The 14712-nt window shown below is 38.6% G+C and overlaps 3 protein-coding genes and 1 long non-coding RNA gene across 4 annotated transcripts; 3 read left to right on the forward strand and 1 right to left on the reverse strand.

The window, feature by feature from the left end:
- The first annotated feature begins 2945 nt into the window (after positions 1-2945).
- Positions 2946-3461, forward strand: LOC136811717 (uncharacterized). The gene is made up of 2 exons (XR_010847264.1): positions 2946-3208; positions 3420-3461. It is a non-coding gene; the product is annotated as an uncharacterized lncRNA (long non-coding RNA).
- A 5093-nt stretch (positions 3462-8554) lies between these two features.
- Positions 8555-9769, forward strand: LOC136811712 (uncharacterized). Its single transcript, XM_067068336.1, has one exon. It carries the CDS (start codon positions 8555-8557, stop codon positions 9767-9769), a length of 1215 nt encoding a protein of 404 aa, XP_066924437.1.
- Positions 9770-9923: 154 nt separating this feature from the next.
- Positions 9924-11617, reverse strand: LOC136811714 (uncharacterized). Its single transcript, XM_067068337.1, has 2 exons — positions 10192-11617; positions 9924-10015 (listed from the first exon to the last, which is right to left on the reverse strand). Exons 1-2 carry the CDS (start codon positions 11615-11617, stop codon positions 9924-9926), a joined length of 1518 nt encoding a protein of 505 aa, XP_066924438.1.
- A 55-nt stretch (positions 11618-11672) lies between these two features.
- LOC136811722 (uncharacterized) lies at positions 11673-14134 on the forward strand. Its single transcript, XM_067068343.1, has 2 exons — positions 11673-13881; positions 14093-14134. The coding sequence occupies exon 1, from the start codon at positions 11723-11725 to the stop codon at positions 13226-13228; it is 1506 nt and encodes a 501-aa protein (XP_066924444.1). The 5' UTR covers positions 11673-11722; the 3' UTR covers positions 13229-13881; positions 14093-14134.
- Positions 14135-14712: the final 578 nt, after the last annotated feature.

The raw sequence follows: 14712 nt of genomic DNA on the forward strand, positions 1-14712 counted from the left end.
GAATGGACCTACCTGATGATGAAAGTTATATAGCAATGCGAAAAGAAAAATGAAAAAAAATCAGTCAGAAAATATAGCGCTTAGCGAAAATACACAACACAATAAATTCATCATTGATTGTTGATGGGGGGAGAGGGAAGGGTTGTAGGGAAAAAATAAAAAGGAAGTTCTGGTCGCAAAATTCAGTTTTATAGACAATTGAATCATGCTTGATGGTGAGCATTGTTATCAAGAATGTTTTTGTGTGAAAAATATAGAAATATAAGGAAAAAATCCAATGAAAATCCGCAAAAATAAAGAAATTCAAGAAATACTGTCTTTCCGCAGAAAAAAGGTTGTTCCGGCGACTTTTAAAATAGTTCCGGCTTCAAAAATCAATTTTATTGAAAATTGAAACATGCTTGATGGTGGGCATTGCTATAAATAATGTTTTTGAATGAAAAAAACAACCAATTATATGGAAAAAGTTCAATGAAAATCCAGAAAAACGGCGATTTCCGGCATATTTCCGGCATTTCCGGCGGGAAAAAATTTTTTCTCAAAAATCGCCATGTTTTGGGCATTGTTAATACGCATCTTTGAGCAAAAAATCAGAAAAAACTAATGATGAAATCTCGAGAAAATGCCGAAAAACCAGTGAGCCAATCTCGAGAAAAGCTAGTAACAGACGAACGGACGTTAATTCATAGGACCTCCACCGGGGCACCCGGAGGTAGGTCCAATAACTGGTTGATAAGTAACCGACTCTCACTGAACGTTAAAAAATCCTGCTATATTTTTTTTTAGGAAAGAAAACAATCTAACATTTTACTGTAAAAATAGTTGGTACTAAGGGGAAGAAGGTAAGTAAAGCAAAATATCTTGGCATACTTGTAGATGACAAATTATCCTGGCAACCCCATCTAGAATATATAATAACAAAGATGAAACAAGGCACAGGTACCGGGTGCGCCACAAAACAGTTCCTCTCTTTAAAACTAATTTTCCCGAAGTCTAAAAATTTTAAAAGAACCATTCCTATTCCATTGGAAAGAAGAAATATAGACTTAAATTTTGATGGGTCATTTATTAAATTCGGTTCATTAGATCGAAAGTTATGCTCTATTGAATAAAAAAGTTACTTTCTGAAAGTGCTCAAAAACGTTTAAAATCGACCTATCAAATTAAACAGAAGTATAATATGCATCAGTATTTCCGTTTCAGTCATTAAAAATGATAATTAGCTGTCTAAATGACCTTTTGTTGTATAAAGGAAGATTGAATTTCAATAAAAGGCAGAAAATTCGTCGAAAAAAGCCATAAAATCTGGTAAAATTCATAAAAATACATCAAATATGGGTTTCGAGGTAAGCCCAGCCTTACATAGACTTTATCCAGTCTAGAACCAAATATATGGAGGAAGATTTCGTTAAAAGTAAATTGAAATGATTTTGATGAACATTTTAAACCTTTTCGTTCCATCAGTTTCAAAATTTATGTGTTTAGTTACTGAAAAATGGTCTTAATCATGTAAAGGCTCTTGCGATTGCCAATTTTAAAATAAAGATTTGATAGGTCGATTTTTAACGTTTTCGGGCACTTTCTGAAAGTAAATTTTTTATTCGATTGAGCATAACTTTTGATCTAATGAATCAAATTTCATAAATGACCCATCAAAATTTAAGTTTATCTTCCTTCTTTCCGATGGAATAGGAATGGTTGTTTCTTAATTCTTAGATTTCGAGAAAATCAGTTTCAAAGAGAGAAACTTTTTTGTGGCGCACCCTGTATAATACATAAACTCAGTCACATTTTCCCCAGAAAACTTACCCTCTCTTTATTACTCCTTTTGTCAATATCATCTCCAATACTGTATCAGCTCATGGGGATCTCCTGATACTAAGAACATGATCAAATAAAATAAGACAAAAAAATATTAACAAACACAGCGATTCTTGTTTCAGTTTACGCCATTCCGATTCCTTCGATTAAGAAGAAATTGGTCACGGCAAGATAAGGTCAAGCAAGGTCAGCTAAATTTTCCGTACAAGCTGAAATGTAAATTTCAACCGCCAATCAGTTGGGTGTTCAAAACAAAAACGGCAAATATTGCCAAAAACGGCAATTATTCTAACGGTAAAATGCTAAGTCAACAGAAAAGTAAACTCGGGTAACTTAATGCATGTCCCAGAATTGCATTAATTTTTCCGCCCCAGTTCCAGTCCCTAAACTATAACAAACTATACATTTTTGGAAGCGTATTTGGATGTAGAATACCGCAATCGGTGTAACTTAAATTCTTTCTCAGTATAATTAGAGATATCTTAAGATAACCTGATGATTGATGACGTCATAAATACAAAAAGTTGAATATTTCGAGAAATGTAAATCAGAACTTTATGAAATTTGGACCAGTGATAAAGTACATTAAGATGTTTCAAAAAGTTTTCAAAATTAATGACGTCAGCAGAAATTGCAAATATTCGAATTTTTGCGATAAAATGCTGACATCAGCAAATTTTCAAATTTTTTAAAAAGAATTCTCCTCGTCTTGATGAGTTCTATGGCAATATCTGCCGAAAAAGCAAGTATAGTCGTTTTAGCCTAGAACACACCTCTGCCAAATTAATTCGAAAATTAAAGTATAACAACAAGAAAGAGTCATTCATTGAATCAGAAAAATCTACTGTAGCAATTGATTTCAAGAAAATATTTATTGATAGCTGTGAAGAGTTCAAAGCAAACGTGAAATCAAAGGTGAAGGAACATGTTACAGCTGAGGCACAGTTTTGTTGATTTTGGCTCCTTTCAGGATATTTCTTTGTTTTGAGGTATTTTGTGTGAGTTCTGTGTTTTACATTTTTTGTCATTTCTCTTGTCTGTCTGGGGCCTTAAGTTATAGCTTATAGTATAAATTCAGCCTTATTTATTTGATGTGTCATGCCTCTAGTGTATAGACCACTTCTTTATATTTTCTTTTGTCTATTGTTTACATATAATTGGTTTATAATTGGTTTATAATTAGGAATAGGAATGAGAGATGTATAAAAGAGCTTTGATGTTACATGATCAGTTGTGTTACAAATGTTGTCAAGTAAAGACATCAAGTGGTGAATAAAGTGAAATTCACTAGTTCAAAGTTGGACAAAATTATGTTTTGATGTTTTGATTTTATGGTAACACACCTTGATACATGCTGGCTTCCTAGCATATTTACACATCTTGCTTAGTAAGTATTTATTTATTTATACTTAATATATTTTTGACTTCATTTGTGCTTGTGCTTAGCTATTAAATTATTTTGCATACATATTCATTTAGCCTTAGCCCTAGCCTTCTATATTCTTGACTTAGTTTACACACACTCACATAGTCTTTGTATTTTTCTATTTTGTTTCAAGTATATTTTTCTAAATTCAGTTTTTGTACTTTTATTTTAGCCTTTCTTGAAAGATATCAGTTTATCGGACGAGAACGAGTAATTTACTGTGGTTCATAAGTTTGCTGCCGCAACAGTAAGCAAAATCGTATGTTGGAAGGCCCGTCGCATGTTTTCAAGCAAAGGAAGGCTGATCAAGATGACTGAGAAAGGTCAAGCACTTCATTTACAGAAGCTTCTATCACAACGCAAAGATGATAGAGGTCACCTATACACTCAATTGGACGTTATCGATACCATTATCAACAGTGAAGAATATAATATCGATAGAGCATCAGGAGAACACGATTTGTTTTTGGACTTGTATCGTAGATTTCAAGTTTCGCAAGAAGTAACAGCCATTAGTGAGCTATTCAAGCAGTGGACGCACTCAAGAAGAGCTGAATCCACCAAATCCAAATCAAGATCTTCCAAAAGTAAATCCAGATCATCCAAGTCAAGTAAATCTTCCCTATCAGCCAAAGCTGCCGATGAACGCGCCAGGTTAGCAGCACTCACAGTCGACAATGAATATCAACAAAATCTTGACAAGAAGAAACTTGAATATGATCAACTACAGCGAGAGGCAAAGATCGCAAAGTCTCGAGCTCGACTCCAAGCCTATGAATCTGGGCTAGAATCTGATGACCAAGGTGGTATAGACGAAGCTCTCAAAAATCTACCAAAGCAGAACCAATTCTCGTTCATTAGAACGTACGTCAATCAAATACCACAAGAACGCCCAATCCCGGAAGAAGACGATCCTCCGATCCTGCCAAGTACTACCGACCCTCAAACCACCAATAATTCGCCATTGCCCTTTATACCAACGACAGGTATAATGTCTTCAATCTATCACAACCAAGACTTTGCTTACCCAAACGGTCCGACTTATCTGATACCGTCAAACTCTGGAGTGTTGTCGTCCACTCAACCACCAGCACCTCAAATGGTTTACAGTTCCACAGTACCTAAAGCTACATTACAATCATCTCATCCAAACACCTACGGTTGGGATCCAGCAACATTAGTGACATCAACTGTCCATAACATCAGCCAAGTGCATCCCTCGCCATCCGAACAAAAGACCTTGTTCACCATACCGAATCGCACTGAAGTGAAGTCATCAACCTCATCACAAGATTTTGCATCAATCGTCAATGAGATGCGGGCTCCTAATGTCGTCATTGAAAGATTCAGTGGAAACGCCATGGATTTTCCATTTTTCATCACATCATTTGAAGAGGCTGTCGAAAAGAAAGTTCCTGTTGGGAAGACCAGACTACAACACTTGATGAGTCATGTTGATGGAGCCGCAAAGGAGCTTGTCGAATCCTGCATATACCTCCCATCAAGTGAGTGCTACCAACGTGCTAAGGACTTACTGACTGAAAGATATGGTAATCCCTACATTGTCAATGCTGAATACAGAAGACAACTGACATCTTGGAAGAAGTTGAAACCCAATGACGTTGAAAACTTCCTCATCAAGTACCAGTCATCCATGCGTGCAATTGGACGAGAATCAGATGGAAGTATCGAACTGCTCCAATTATTGCAATCCAAGCTTCCATCATACCTTCAAGACAGATGGGGTCGTAAAGCATATCAAATTCGCAAAGAAAAGAAGAGGGAAGCAACCATCACAGACTTCATCAAACGATTCCATGAAGAAACCGAAATCATCAGCGACCCACTTTTCTCCAGAGATGCAATAACTGAGGCATACAAGGACAACAACCGAGATCCACCAAAGCGTAATCCGAGGTCAAGATCATTTGGTACCGGAACCAAAGAAGTTGTTTGCGTCTGCTGTGGAAAGAAAAATCACGTCCTCGAGAAGTGCTTCAAATTCAACAAGCTTAATCCTTCAGAGAAAAAGAACCTTGTATTCAAGAGTCGTTTGTGCTTCCGCTGTCTCGAACCAGTTACCGATTCTCACTTGGGCAAGACCTGCAAGAAGCCAAAGCGATGCACTGTATGCAACCAACCACATCGAACATGCCTTCATCAAGACAAGCCATCTTCAAATGACGATCAACAAACCCCTGAAGTCAGACCACGACCAGAAGTCAGACCACAACCAGACGTTAGACCCTCACCTCCTGTGACATCTGCATTTGTCAACCAATCAAACGATGTTGGTCTCTGTATTGTTATGGTGAAAGTCAATCACCCCGATGTACCCAATAAATCAGTTACAACGCTTGCTCTTCTGGGCAATGGGTCACAAGGAACATTTGTCAGTGATGAACTCATCAAAGAGCTTGGCATCAAAGGATCAAACACGTGCTTGGAAATCCAAACAGTCAATGGCAAATCCTATCAAGCTTGCAAATCAATCACTGGTCTAAAAGTTTCACCAATTGAAAGCAACAATGTTATCATCCACTTGCCAAAATCATACAGTCGTTCTGTCATACCAGTCGAACCTGATGATGTGCCAACAGCTTCAAAGTTGGCATCCTGGAAGTACCTACATCCAATCCTTCAGCATCTACCACCTGATAGAAGAAATTCGAACGTTGGTATTCTCATTGGATCAAATTGTCCTCGTGCATTGGAACCCTTGTGCGTCATTCGAAGTCAAGATGGTGGTCCTTATGCAACCAAAACAAAACTGGGTTGGTGCGTCACTGGCCCGATGGGAAGTCAAACCTATCAACGCCAGATCAGTTGCAATCGGGTAAACGTGAAGTCCGAAGATTCAAGTCATTACTTCAACTTCAAGGAGACCATCAAAGATTTATCCATCAGAGAAGGTATGCTCGCTATGTACAATCTTGATTTTCATGAAGTAGCCAACCGAATGGGTTTATCCATCGACGATGAAAGATTTCTAAAGATCGTGAGCTCAGGCAAGCATATCAACAACAGATTCCACTTGCCTCTTCCATTACGTAATCCAGACAAGATAGTCCCAAACAACCGCTCACAGGTCCTACAACGAGCCTACTGGTTCAAGAAAAAGATGATCAACAATCCCAAGCTGTTAGACGATTACACCAACTTCATGAAATCACTCATTGACAGAGGACATGTCAAAATTTCAGATAAGGCTCCAACACCAAACCGAACCTGGTACATTCCTCACTTTGCTGTGTACCACCCTAAAAAGCCGGACAAAGTCAGAATCGTCTTTGACTGCAGTGCAGAATGTACCAGTTACTGTCTCAACAAAGAGTTACTTCAAGGACCAGACATGACGAACCAGCTGATTGCTCCGGCCTAGGAGCCTTAAATTCTCTCTCGTCCGAAGACGACGACGGTCAAGACATTTTTTGTTTGTTTATTTAATCCGATGATCTATTCCGAATTAAAAACGGATTATCTGATTCCAATAATACTGTGATTTGATTGGCCGAAAGGGAATTCCGGCCGAAAGTATTTTAAGAAAAAGATGGCTGCCGAAAGTGGACTAGCTGGCTGTCAGGCTGTGTAGCAAATACTTGCAAATCTCAGTGAAAAATTGATCATTTTCATCATTATTCATGATGTTTTGGACTAGATTTATGAGAAGTTTGATGCATACTGGCTCTCTACAATGTGGAAAGACTTTGGAGAAATTTTGGCCATGAATCGTCAGCTAATCTTGCATATGGCTAACAAAACCATAAAATTCTGTAGGTAACTTGACAATGAAACTTTCAAACACACATCCATTGGAATTTAAAAGAGAATACTAAAATTACAACATTACAGTGAAAATTTGAAAACGATCTGAGTGTAGTTTTTGTGGTGTTATGTTTATGGCTGAAAATGATCCTGTTTTGTATTCATCATTGTTTGACTCCCTGGCGAGCGCTCCTTTTGATTCTTCAAACCCGACACATATTTTTTACAAACATATGACTATGAGAATTCAATAAAGGATACTAAAACACAATTCCAGTGTAAATTTGAACAAGAATGGAGAAATCTTCACAGTTTTATGGCTGAAAATGATCGTTTTTGGACTTTGTCGAATAATTTCATCGCGGCTTGCGACCGTTCCTTTTGATTTTTCAAACCTGACACAGATTTTTTACAAACATATCACTATGAGAATTCAGTAAAGGATACTAAAACACAATTCCTGTGAAAATTTGAACAAGATTGGAGAAATTTTCACAGTGTTATGGCTGAAAATGATCATTTTTGGACTTTGTCGTAATTTCATTGGGGCTGGCGACCGTTCCTTTTGATTTTTCAAACCCGACACAGATTTTTTACAAACATATCACTATGAGAATTCAGTAAAGGCTACTAAAACACAATTCCTGTGAAAATTTGAACAAGATTGGAGAAGTTTTCAGTGTTATGGCTGAAAATGATCGTTTTTGGACTTTGTAGTTAATTTCATCGCGGCTGGCGACCGTTCCTTTTGATTTTTCAAACCTGACACAGATTTTTTACAAACATATCGCTACGAGAATTCAGTAAAGGATACTAAAACACAATTCCTGTGTAAATTTGAACAAGATCGGAGAAATTTTCACAATGTTATAACTGAAAATTATATTTTTTGGACTTTGTCGTAATTTCATTGGCTGGGGCGACCACCCCTTTTGAAGATTTTTCAAACCCGACACAGGTTTTTTCCAAATATACCACTATTTATTACATACACACTATTGTACCATTTTATTTGGTTTATCCTACTCTTTTCCAAGTATTATCCCAACAGAAAAAAATAATGCTTAGCTCAAAGCCGTGACCTCTAATTTAGGTTATTTTTCTCCCCAAAATTTTATCCGGACAATCAAATCAACGGCGCCGCTATTGGCAAGTTTAGAAAAAAATTAATTTATAAGAACTTGGAAATATTCACTTCTAAATATTTATCTCCTTTAGCTCCAATTTGGAACTTTTTAGTCGAGGATGAGTCGGCGGGGGTGGGATTGCTTCTTTAGGCAAGAAAGTGCATGTGTAATCACTTAGAAGAGCTAAACTTCCAGCTGGTTTATTTATTTGTTAAGATTATTTCTCATACTCGCTCTGCAATAGAATTATTACTTGCTTTCTGATCTGTTCTGATTAGTAGTTTGTGGGCAACATTCAAACAAAACTAACTCAACAAGCTCATCTTTCACATCTTTGAATCTCTTAAGCCGGAGCTTCCAGCGCAGCTGGTTTATTGGTGTTTTGACAAGATTTCGCCAAGGGCCAATTGCAGTGATGGCAGACATAGAGACGATGTTTCACCAAGTGCGTGTCGAAGAGGAATATCACGACTATCTTCGTTTTGTTGGCTGGCCAGATTGTGACTTATCAAACGAACTTGTCGATTATCAAATGTGTGTCCATCTTCAAGGAGCAACATCTTCACCCAGCTGTGCCAATTATGCACTACGAGAAACTGCCAAGTTGTACAAAGATCAATTTGGCGAAGACGCTTCTAACACCCTGATTCGTAATTTCTATGTTGACGACATGTTAAAGTCGTTTCCAAGCACCCAAGAAGCTATCGTCACAATTCCAAACATTGTCAACATGTCAAATGCTGGTGGATTTAGATTAACGAAATTCCATTCAAATGATCGAAATGTCCTAGCAACCATCCCAGAGGAAGAGAAGTCAAAACGCCTGAAGAATTTGGATATGTCATCAAATCCCATCCCAGAGGAACGTGCACTTGGAATGAACTGGGATCCAGAATCTGACAAATTTTTCTTCAAAATCGAACTGAAGGAAAGACCAGCAACCAGAAGAGGAGTCCTGTCAACCATTAGCTCCATTTATGACCCACTTGGTATCGTTTCACCCTATCTACTTGAAGGAAAGAAGCTTCTCCAGCAGATCTGCGTGGAGAAGGGTTGGGATGATCCACTGTCGCCAATGCAAAGTCAACAGTGGGAACAGTGGAAGAAGGAAATCAAACTGCTGGAAAAAGTTATCATCGACCGATGCTTCCATCCAAGTGGATTTGGCCAGATTATCGATTCATCACTACACCATTTCTCAGATGCGTCTTGTGATGCATATGGCCAAGCATCATACATCAGACTTATCAACACTACTGGAAACATATCCATCAAGTTGGTGATGTCCAAATCAAGAGTCGCCCCTCCAAAACGACCAACCATTCCACGATTAGAATTAACAGCTGCAGTATTATCAGTAAAGATTGCAAACTCACTCCATAACGAGCTTGATATCCTCATCACAAACGAATACTTTTGGACAGATTCACAAGTTGTGTTGGCATACATCAGCAATGAGGTTAAACGTTTTCATTTATTTGTTTCCAATCGTATCAAGTTCATCCGAGAAAATAGTGCACTTGATCAATGGCTTTACGTACCATCCAAGAAAAATCCTTCAGACGACACCACAAGAGGATTGGAGTTCAACAACACAGCAAAAGTTCGTCATGTCTGGTCCTTGAAGTAACTCTTTGTTGAGACAGTAACTGTGACATTCTGCACTGCAGTCAAAGACGATTCTGACTTTGTCCGGCTTTTTAGGGTGGTACACAGCAAAGTGAGGAATGTACCAGGTTCGGTTTGGTGTTGGAGCCTTATCTGAAATTTTGACATGTCCTCTGTCAATGAGTGATTTCATGAAGTTGGTGTAATCGTCTAACAGCTTGGAATTGTTGATCATCTTTTTCTTGAACCAGTAGGCTCGTTGTAGGACCTGTGAGCGGTTGTTTGGGACGATCTTGTCTGGATTACGTAATGGAAGAGGCAAGTGGAATCTGTTGTTGATATGCTTGCCTGAGCTCACGATCTTTAGAAATCTTTCATCGTCGATGGATAAACCCATTCGGTTGGCTACTTCATGAAAATCAAGATTGTACATAGCGAGCATACCTTCTCTGATGGATACATCTTTGATGGTCTCCTTGAAGTTGAAGTAATGACTTGAATCTTCGGACTTCACGTTTACCCGATTGCAACTGATCTGGCGTTGATAGGTTTGACTTCCCATTGGGCCAGTGACGCACCAACCAAGTTTTGTTTTGGTTGCATAAGGACCACCATCTTGACTTCGAATGACGCACAAGGGTTCCAATGCACGAGGACAATTTGATCCAATGAGAATACCAACGTTCGAATTTCTTCTATCAGGTGGTAGATGCTGAAGGATTGGATGTAGGTACTTCCAGGATGCCAACTTTGAAGCTGTTGGCACATCATCAGGCTCAACTGGTATGGCAGAACGACTGTATGACTTTGGCAAGTGGATGATGACATTGTTGCTTTCAATTGGTGAGACTTTCAGACCAGTGATTGATTTGCAAGCTTGATAGGATTTGCCATTGACTGTTTGGATTTCCAGGCACGTGTTTGATCCTTTGATGCCAAGCTCTTTGATGAGTTCATCACTGACAAATGTTCCTTGTGACCCATTGTCCAGAAGAGCAAGCGTTGTAACTGATTTATTGGGTACGTCGGGGTGATTGACTTTCACCATAACAATACAGAGACCAACATCGTTTGATTGGTTGACAAATGCAGATGTCACAGGAGGTGAGGGTCTAACGTCTGGTCGTTGTCTAACTTCTGGTCGTGGTCTGACTTCAGGGGTTTGTTGATCGTCATTTGATGATGGCTTGTCTTGATGAAGGCATGTTGGATGCGGTTGGTTGCATACAGTGCATCTCTTTGGCTTCTTGCAGGTCTTGCCCAAGTGAGAATCGGTAACTGGTTCGAGACAACGGAAGCACAAACGACTCTTTAATACAAGGTTCTTTTTCTCTGAAGGATTAAGCTTGTTGAATTTGAAGCACTTCTCGAGGATGTGATTTTTCTTTCCACAGCAGACGCAAACAACTTCTTTGGTTCCGGTACCAAATGATCTTGCCCTCGGATTACGCTTTGGTGGATCTCGGTTGTTGTCCTTGTATGCCTCAGTGATTGCATCTCTGGAGAAAAGTGGGTCGCTGATGATTTCGGTTTCTTCATGGAATCGTTTGATGAAGTCTGTGATGGTTGCTTCCCTCTTCATTTCTTTGCGAATTTGATATGCTTTACGACCCCATCTGTCTTGAAGGTATGATGGAAGCTTGGATTGCAATAATTGGAGCAGTTCGATACTTCCATCTGATTCTCGTCCAATTGCACGCATGGATGACTGGTACTTGATGAGGAAGTTTTCAAAACTGATGAAGGATGCAACATCATTGGGTTTCAACTTCTTCCAAGATGTCAGTTGTCTTCTGTATTCAGCATTGACAATGTAGGGATTACCATATCTTTCAGTAAGCAAGATCGTATGTTGGAAAGCCCGTCGCATGTTTTCAAGCAAAGGAAGGCTGATCAAGATGACTGAGAAAGGTCAAGCAAATTGAAAATTGAAAACGATGACAAAGAAGTCAAAAGAATTAAATGCAATGCTGTGATGACCATAGCAGAGCACATCCTATCAACCTTGGAACAACATACATCAAAGTGGCACAAGATGAAACGAATCGTTGCAACCATGCTCAACTGGCGTTACAAGTTGAAGTTACCCAAATTAATCATCATGGTAGAAGACCTTGAACGAGCAGAACGTGTCATAATTCGACTTGCTCAGTGCAGAGCATACCAAGAAGAAATTGCAACATTGGAATCCAATCAAATGAATTCCCTGAAAAAGAGCAGCCAATTGATTAATTTGTCGCCATTTCTTGACAGCAACAATCTTCTTCGAGTTGGTGGACGTATCCGCAATGCTGATATACCATTTGAAAGCAAGCATCCAATTATTCTCCCAAGGAAATGTATAACCACCAACCTCATCATCGAGCATCTACATCAGAACTTACATCATGCTGGACGCACCTCAACTCTTCATGAAGCAAGAAGGTGTGGTTTTTGGATTATCAATGGGAACTCCCTCGTTCGATACATCCTTATGAAATGTGTTCAATGTCGTATCCTTCGAGGAAAAAGCTCAACACCAAAGATGGCTGATCTTCCAAAGGATCGATTGGAACCTTCACCTCCATTCACGTATTGTGGTCTTGATATGTTTGGACCATTTATAATTCGTGAACGTCGTTCAGACCTCAAGCGTTATGGCATCATTTTCACATGTCTCAACAGCAGAGCTGTTCACTTCGAAAGCGTATGTTCCATGGATACTGATTCTTTCCTCCTCTGCCTGAGATGTTTCATTTGTCGTCGTGGTTCAGTTCGTACCATACGCTGTGATAATGGCACAAACTTTGTTGGTGCTAACAACGAATTGCAGAAAGCCCTCCAAGAAATGGATACAGATAAAATCAAAGACAATCTCATTCGTTATGGGACAGATTTCGTCATCAATTGGATCCATAACCCGCCATATGGAAGTAACTTTGGCGGTGTGTGGGAACGTCTCATTCGGTCAGCACGAGCAATTTTGAATGGTTTAATGTTAACCCATGGTCATTCGTTGAATGATGAGTCGTTTCGTACATTCTTAGTTGAAGTTGAGGGAATTATCAATTCTCGACCCCTCACAACTGATGGACTTGCTGACCCAGAATGTCCCAACATATTGTCACCTATCAACCTGTCAACCATGAAATCCAATGTTATTTCACCACCACCTGGAATATTCCAACGTGCAGACATCTACTGTCGCCGACGCTGGCGGCGAGTCCAGCATCTTTCTAACGAATTCTGGTCGAAATGGAGAAAGGAGTTCCTTAGTCATCTTCAAAGTCGTTCCAAGTGGACCAACTCGAAACGAAACATGAAAGAAGGTGATGTTGTCCTTCTTAAATATGATTCCTATCGAAACGAATGGAAACGAGCTGTCGTTATGAGAGCACATGAAAGTGATGATGGTGTTGTTCGATCTGTTACTATTAGACTTAATAAAACTGAATATGTTCGCCCAGTGAACAAACTTGTGGTATTGGTTGAATGTGATTAATGGTTTGATTGATTGTTGTATTCCCAGCCGAGGGAGCCATGATATTTTTAGTATATTTTAAAAAACTAATAAAATATTTGAGTCTTTCAGTGTAGACTTTTGTGGGATTTTTTCTTTGTTTTTTTTTTGACATTTTTTTTGTTTTTATTTTTCAAGATGTTTTCAGCACATCTTGAGGGGAGCCAGATGTTACAGCTGAGGCACAGTTTTGTTGATTTTGGCTCCTTTCAGGATATTTCTTTGTTTTGAGGTATTTTGTGTGAGTTCTGTGTTTTACATTTTTTGTCATTTCTCTTGTCTGTCTGGGGCCTTAAGTTATAGCTTATAGTATAAATTCAGCCTTATTTATTTGATGTGTCATGCCTCTAGTGTATAGACATGCACACTTCTTTATATTTTCTTTTGTCTATTGTTTACATATAATTGGTTTATAATTGGTTTATAATTAGGAATAGGAATGAGAGATGTATAAAAGAGCTTTGATGTTACATGATCAGTTGTGTTACAAATGTTGTCAAGTAAAGACATCAAGTGGTGAATAAAGTGAAATTCACTAGTTCAAAGTTGGACAAAATTATGTTTTGATGTTTTGATTTTATGGTAATACACCTTGATACATGCTGGCTTCCTAGCATATTTACACATCTTGCTTAGTAAGTATTTATTTATTAATACTTAATATATTTTTGACTTCATTTGTGCTTGTGCATAGCTATTAAATTATTTTGCATACATATTCATTTAGCCTTAGCCCTAGCCTTCTATATTCTTGACTTAGTTTATACACACTCACATAGTCTTTGTATTTTTCTATTTTGTTTCAAGTATATTTTTCTAAATTCAGTTTTTGTACTTTTATTTTAGCCTTTCTTGAAAGATATCAGTTTATCGGACGAGAACGAGTAATTTACTGTGGTTCATAAGTTTGCTGCCGCAACAGAACACAACAACTTCAGGGTTTCTGCAGAGGATGTGGTAAAGAAAATCCGGAACTACCCCATCCACCTTCAAATTTTTAAGTCGTGTTTTAAAGTTGGTCAAATTAAGACTTTGAGATTGAGTTTGAAGATATTTGGAGATGGCATAATTAGGGTCAACCAGCATAAAGATAGTTCAATCGTTGCGCCCCTTTTTTACGCTACTGTTGCAACGCAGGACTTAGATAGGGGAGAGTTGGTTCTACCAGTATGCAACTTTCTGCCATTTTCTGAGCACACTGCTGCTGAGGAACAAAATATTCAGGTATTCGTTCCTAGCAGCTGTGATAATGATGAACTCGGGGAAGGAGGCGAAGTCTCCCTCTTTGATCTTCTTCCTGCGTGCCCAGATGTTCTCCCTGAAAATCGAACACCTGGGTATAGCATCAGCATGTCAAAGGGTGACAATTTCACTAGCGTTAGGGAAGGTCATGGTTTGTTGGTGGGAGATTTCCTGGTTGTCCGTGGTAAAAACTACAAAATAATGGAGATACAACCAGATGATGG

Source organism: Clytia hemisphaerica, unplaced genomic scaffold (genome assembly GCF_902728285.1).
Source record: "Clytia hemisphaerica strain Z4C2 unplaced genomic scaffold, Clytia hemisphaerica genome assembly, whole genome shotgun sequence".
Lineage (NCBI taxonomy): Eukaryota > Metazoa > Cnidaria > Hydrozoa > Leptothecata > Clytiidae > Clytia > Clytia hemisphaerica.

What these genes read in the sequence shown, in the direction of transcription:
- LOC136811712 (XM_067068336.1), top strand. Translation starts at nt 8,555, where the DNA reads ATGGCAGACATAGAGACGATGTTTCACCAAGTGCGTGTCGAAGAGGAA.
- LOC136811714 (XM_067068337.1), bottom strand. Translation starts at nt 11,617, where the DNA reads ATGCGACGGGCTTTCCAACATACGATCTTGCTTACTGAAAGATATGGT. An exon ending in AGATGTATCCATCAGAGAAG is followed by an intron (nt 10,016 to 10,191) that starts GTATGCTCGCTA and finishes AACCGCTCACAG; the next exon opens with GTCCTACAACGAGCCTACTG.
- LOC136811722 (XM_067068343.1), top strand. Translation starts at nt 11,723, where the DNA reads ATGACCATAGCAGAGCACATCCTATCAACCTTGGAACAACATACATCA.